The following is a 7,046-nucleotide window of genomic DNA, read 5'->3' on the forward strand; positions in this document are numbered from 1 at the left end:
ACACACATCTAATATAACTTTCTTTCTTTCTTTCTTTCTTTTGAGCGACACATTCCTCTTTTGAAACGTGTGACTGACAAATAATAGCTCATTTACTAGAATTCAGTGCATAATTAAGGAATGTTTGATAAATCACTCTTAATTACCGTTTAATCTGACTTGATCTACATTATAATTATGATTACGAGTTACCCCATTAACGACCCAACATGATTATAAAAAGGGGTAGCTTCTGTAAATCTAGCATATGATAAAATAATTCAGAATTAGGCTATTCAGAATAATAGCCTAAATAAATAAATGCATGTATTATGATAAAAAATAATAATGATATATAAATAAGAAACGAAAAATGAAACAAATTACAAAATGATAATAATAAAATAAAGAAACTTAACTTAGGTGTAAAGTGAAGCAAAGTTAGAGAACATTTCAGTAATTCTAATTAATACTTGAGAAAGAAGCTTGATGAGCTGATGCAATTTGGTATAATGTTAGACAACTTGATACAGTGTGATGATAATAATAATAATGATAATAACGATAATAATGATAATGATAATAATAATAATGATAATAATAATAATAATGATAATAATAATAATAACAATGATAGCGATAATAATGATTATTATCATTATTGCAAGATGATGCCAATAATAATGATGATTATAGTAGTAATGATAATAGTAATAAGAGGAAGAATGATAATAATGATAAGGATTATATTAATAATAATAAAGAATAATAATAATAATATGGTTCATAATAATATTGATAACAATAATAATAAGAAGAAGGATAATAATGATAATGATAATAATGATAATGATGATTATGATGATGATGATGGTGATGATGATAACGATAATAACAATGTCAAATTCTTATCAGTGTTCTTTATCTTCAAGATTTATGTTTAAGTCTTAATTCATTTATTTTCTTTTATACATTCAATTTTATTCCCGGATTCATTATTGACAAGATCTGACAACTTTTTTTTTATTCATATTCATAACTTATTCATTAGTTTATGTTCAATGATTAACCTGTATAATTGTTAGTTCATCTAAATATCACTTCCGTTTATCCATAGTTAAGACGAATTGTTTAGGATTTTTTTTGTTCAGGGTTCTTAGACACAGGGGAGTAACAGTTTTAATTTAATAAAGTAATTGGCTATTTCTCTAACACGAAAATATGAATAATTTTCTCTATTTTCTCACGTTTCTTTGCCGGTTGCTTGCCTTCTGTGATTTAAGTTCATTACTCACGTGTATATATATATTATTTTCTAAGAATTTTTTAAAAGCAGAGGCTAGGAGGACGAGTGATGACAGCAATGCGGCTGCAGGTCGCCGGTCAGCAGTATTTTTTTCAAATTTTAGTCCGCTGCTCTGGTTGCTTTGTTCTCCGTTCGTGAGTCGTGCGTGAGTGAGAAGGAATGCCCGTGACTCCTGCCCACCTGCCCGATTGTCACGCGCATGCGCACAAATACCCAACAGTTGCCATACGTCGCTTGGGTTTCCATGGCAACAGGTGGTTGTCAGGTGTTCCTATTTTTTTTCCTTTTGGTTTTCTTTAAAATATGTTTATATAATGAACACCTGGACATTCGCCCCCTCCGAAAATAAATTTTACTCTGAATGAGAAAATTTCTTTATATCTTAAGAAAACTTTACCCATTTAAATTCAGTTAATATTTGATCGTGTAACACATGGATGAAATTAAGCAATTTTCAATGTGCAAATACAGTAAGATGTACAGAAGAATTTTCTATATCAAACTTATGCAAAAGTAGCTTATGAAATAAAATGGCTCTCGTTAAAATGTATTTCTAGATTGTTTAGTTTTTTTTTTTTTCTTTTCAATACCCCGGCACTTGCAACGGCTTTTATCACAGGCTCGCACACTTAGTCACTCAGGTGGGCTCTCTGACGCCGACCGATCGCTGTGCAGGGATTCCTCCGACTCCTGCCAGTCGTTCTCCACGAGACGAGAGAGAAAATCGGCACCGACATTTGCGCTCCCTTTTATGTAGCGGATGGCGAAGTTGAACTGCTGCAGATACATCGCCCAGCGCATCAGACGAGCGTTCGCGTTCTTGGACGTGCGCAAACTCTCCAGAGGCATGTGGTCAGTCTCCAGAAGAACTTGTCTCCGTAGAGGTAGAAATAATACTTCTTGATTCCGTCAACGACTGCCAGCAGTTCTTTCTCGATCGTGCTGCAGTTCCTCTCGGCGGACTTCAACTTGCGGCTGTGGTAGGCTACGGGATAAACCTCACCATCTGATTCCTGCATTAATACTGCTCCTACACCATCCTGTGATGCATCTGTTCGAAGGATAAAGGGTTTTTGAAAATTTGGCAACTGGAGAATGGGTTGTTTACATAATAATTTCTTAAGTGAATTAAAAGCATCCTCCTGTTCATCTCCCCAGTGAATCTTATTCGGGGCGTGTTTTTTCAAAAGATCAAAGAGTGGGAGAGCTAACACTGCGAAATTAGGCACAAAGCTACGGTAATATCCAGTTAGCCCTAAGAAAGACCGTACTTGCTTCTTAGTTGTGGGTCGCGGTGCATCTTTTATCTTCTTAATTTTGTCGTTCTGACAGCTACACCTGCCCTCACCCAAAATATGGCCAAGATACTGAACTTCCTTAAATCCAATTTCACACTTACTTGGCTTAACGGTCATATTTGCGTTCTTTAACCGCTGAAATACCTCCTCAAGGACTTCCAGATGCTCCTCGAACGTAGAAGAGTGAACCAGAATATCGTCAATGAATGCTTCCACTCCCCTAATACCTTGCAACACTTGCCTCATAACCCTGTTGAATACAGCTGGTGAGTTCGATAGTCCGAATGGAAGTACCCTAAACTGATACAGACCTGCAGGACTAGTAAAAGCAGTGATCTCTCGACTCTCAGGGTGTAAAGGTATCTGAAAGAAACCTTTCGTTAAGTCGAGTTTGCTAAAGAACTTCGATTCAGTAAGTCTGGAAAAAATAGCTCTTTGATCACACATTGGTTCAGCATCAGTTTTTGTAAACATAGTGATTTTCCGATAGTCTCCACATATACGCACACTGCCATCCTTTTTCTGTATTACTACTATGGGACTACAGAAGGGGGACGTAGATTTCTCGATGATTCCCGCACTTTCAATATCCTCGACTTCTCGGCTAACAGCATCCACTAACCTCATAGGTATAGGATAAGGCTTCTGTCTCACAACTTTGGAGCTAGTAAGTTCAATATTGTGATATTAAACCATTGCAACTTTTGGTCTGTCAGAGAATATGTCACTAAAATGTTTCAATAATCATCTTAACTGTTCTCGTTCCTCTGGTTTTAAGGTGTCACTCACTTTTACATTGTCGATGGTCTCGGTCTGACGCGACTGTGCGGTGACAGGTCCGTCGTCACACACTGTCTGGAATCACGGCGGCGGCGCAGATGTATGCTGCGGCGGAAGTACTGCTGAGATTCGAGGGTATCTGCGAAAAGAAGGCTTTAACATACGCGAGATACTGCTGTTGTTGGAAAGACCACCTGCTGATTCGTTCCCGTGTAACGTAAAGCTTCGCGTCTTGCCTCGGCACATCTCTCTCGACATGGGACGCACATCCTGTGTTAGCTGTGAAGTACTCTTTCAGCATATTAATGTGGAACCTTTTTTGTTGATTCCCCACTTGTACTAAGTAATTATGGTCAGACATTTTATCTACGGCATCATACGGGCCCTTCCACTGCGCTAATAACTTATTATGAGAAGTGGGCAAGAGAATAAGGCATTTATCACCAGCCTTTAACTGACGTACCTTTGTTTTCCTGTCGTAGTATGCCTTCTGTATTTCCTGAGCTTTCAGCAACTCTTGCTTAGCTAGTTCGCAAGTAGACTGGAGACGATTTGCCAGGTCAATGACATAAGTATACGTTGTCTTAACTTCTGTATCTGCTTCATTTCCGTCCCACAGCTCCCGCAGTATTTGAAGAGGTCCTCTTACTGCTCTTCCATAGACAAGTTCAAAGGGTGAGAACTTTAAAGAACTTTGAGGAACTTCCCTGTAAGCAAAGAGAAGTGGTGCAACATAGCGTGGCCACTCCTTCGGCTGCTCTGCTGCCATCCTCTTGAGCATTTATTTGGAGTCCCATTAAACCTCTCACAAAGACCATTACACATTGGATGATATGGTGTCGTTTTTAGTCCTTTTACCGACAATAATCTAAGGACTTCCTCCATCATTGCAGAGGTAAACTGTGTCCCTCTATCACTCAAAATTTGCCTGGGAATACCGATCCTGCAGAAGATTTCCACCATGGCTTCGGCGACAGTGACAGAATCTATATTTTTGAGCGGCACTGCTTCTGGCCACCTCGTGCTGAAATCCACGAGTGTGAGAATGTGCTTACATCCATCACTCGCTCTCGGGTGGATTGGTCCGACGATGTCCACGGCGACTCTCTCGAAAGGTTCGGAGATCAGCGGCATCGGCTTCAGTGGCGCAGGTTTCACGCGTCCGCGGTCACTAGTCTTTTACAAATATCACATGAGCGAACTAACCTTGAAATCTCCTGCCCCATGCCAGGCCAAAAGAACTCTGCCTGAATACGGTCGAGCGTTTTCTTCTGGCCCATATGACCTCCGAGAGCGGAGTGATGACCCAAACGGAAACAGCAAGACGATACCTCGCAGGAACGACGAACTGGAGACGCTCCTCCCCATTAAACGCCTGAACCTTCCGGTAGATCCTCTTGTTCTTCTCGATAAAACAGGTTTCTTCCTCCCGTGACCTATTTAGAGACCTCTCCGCCATCTTCCTCCGCACTGATTCTAGTGAGGGGTCGCTCTTCTGCTCCTGAACAATATCCTGAGATTTCACCAGGTCACTTACCGACGTCAGTGGAGTAAACTCTTCCTTCGTTTTCTTCATTCTTCTCGTAACAGCGACACATCCTGTTTGCGTTGCAGCATCAGCACCACAGTTATTTTTCACCCCTTTAATGTTTCCGATGATGACGTCGAAAATCGGATTAACCATCACGGCTGCTGAAATCTTCCCTGTAAAGAACGGACTGTCTACATATATAGTCGCCTCTGGAACATTAACTAGTGATCCGTCAATCATTTTAACATTTATCCTCCTCCCAGTGTATTGATGTGGTAGGACATAACTTTGCTTTACAACACACCCCGACGAACCGTTGTCTCTGAGAACACTTACCGGAACACCACTTACTGACCCTGACTTAACGAGGAGAGAGCTCTGCTTATCAGGATCCGTGGAGGTAGCAGATAGTCAAATGCTGTGCACGTGGGGCGTTTGTTGTCTAGCTTCTGACGTCTCCGGAGGCTGGGGTGTTGGGTTTTCCTCACTCACACAGGCGGCCGCTCCTTTCTGTCGGTAATCATGAGTTTCTTGACTCACCGTTCGCCAAGGATGCTTCCGCTGTTGCTGTGGTGGTACACTCTGCTGTGCTTTCGACTGCAGATGCTGTTGCTTGTGAATTGTGGGATGAATCTTCTGTTGCTGCTGCAAAAGTAGTTATTGCTTTCCACTCTGTTGTTGACCCAGTGAAATGGCCGGCTTTTTCCACTGCCTGCGAGTGTGATATCCAAAGGCAGAAAAATGGGCATCCGCCTTATCGGCCATCTGCTCTGCAGTCTTGATCTTGTGGATCTTAAACTGCGCAACGAGATCCTGGGGACACGACTTTTCAAGCTGAAACCGTAACACTAAATCCCTAATACCTTCCTTCGTGTCCGGCGTCCCATCCCTTTCCAGCCACTGGTCAAGGTAGCCTGACAAACGAACCAGGAACTGAGTGGCAGTCTCTCGGTCTTGCATCATTGCACGATTAAATTGAAGTTTTGCGTCGTCGACCGTCAGCCCGTACGCCATCATCAATGCTGACTTCATCGAACAGTACGTCTTGTCACTCGCGTTGAGGCGATGGAGGATTTCTAAGGGTTTCCCATCAAACAGACTTTGGAAATGAAGCTTCTTCGTGGCTTCGTCGAACTGATATAAATCGGCAAAATCTTCAAACCGGTGAATATATGGTTCGATTGGCTCACCTTCTTTAAAGGCAGGTAACCGGATGCGCGGCAAGGTGGATGCCTGGGCAGGGGAGCCTCCATTCGTCCCCATCTGCACGCGAGCCATTTCCAGTTGATGCCGGCGAATCCTCTCCTCTTCCTCTATCTTCAGCTGCTGCAGTCTCAGCTCGTGCTCACGCTGTCTGTCCCGCTCTTCCCGTTCCTCCTTCTCACGCTCACGCTGCCTCGCTCGTTCTTCTCGCTCCTCAGCCTGACGTTTACTCACGTAATCTACAATAGCTATCGGGTCCTCAAGCCCCATCAACTTAGCCTCTTCTACATAAGTTCCTGCAGACATATTGATTGGAGAAAGAATTCTAGAGATACTCGCAAATGAATGACCACAACACTTAACGATAGATCCACAATCAGTTAAGGAAACTCTCTCTTCACATCTATTACTCCAATTGTCGAGTCCCTGTTCGGGCGCCACTTTGTCAAATTCTTATCAGTGTTCTTTATCTTCAAGATTTATGTTTAAGTCTTAATTCATTTATTTTCTTTTATACATTTAATTTTATTCCCGGATTCATTTGACAAGATCTGACAACTTTTTTTCTTATATTCATATTCATAACTTATTCATTAGTTTATGTTCAATGATTAACCTGTATAATTGTTAGTTCATCTAAATATCACTTCGTTTATCCATAGTTAAGACTCATTCGAATTGTTTAGGATTTTTTTTTGTTCAGGGTTCTTAGACACAGGGGAGTAACAGTTTTAATTTATTAAAGTAATTGGCTATTTCTCTAACACGAAAATATGAATAATTTTCTCTATTTTCTCACGTTTCTCTGCCGGTTGCTTGCCTTCTGTGATTTAAGTTCATTACTCACGTGTATATATATATTATTTTCTAAGAATTTTGTAAAAGCAGAGGCTAGGAGGACGAGTGATGACAGCGATGCGGCTGCAGGTCGCCGGTCAGCAGTAATTTT

The 7,046-nt window shown here is 41.2% G+C and overlaps 1 protein-coding gene across 1 annotated transcript; it reads right to left on the minus strand.

The window, feature by feature from the left end:
* Window positions 1-5,282: 5,282 nt before the first annotated feature.
* On the minus strand, window positions 5,283-6,774 carry LOC119568172. The gene is given in 1 exon segment (XM_037916589.1): window positions 5,283-6,774. A coding segment is annotated over 1 exon segment (1,098 nt). The 5' UTR covers window positions 6,404-6,774; the 3' UTR covers window positions 5,283-5,305.
* Window positions 6,775-7,046: the final 272 nt, after the last annotated feature.

Source organism: Penaeus monodon, chromosome 43 (assembly GCF_015228065.2).
Source record: "Penaeus monodon isolate SGIC_2016 chromosome 43, NSTDA_Pmon_1, whole genome shotgun sequence".
Taxonomy (NCBI): domain Eukaryota; kingdom Metazoa; phylum Arthropoda; class Malacostraca; order Decapoda; family Penaeidae; genus Penaeus; species Penaeus monodon.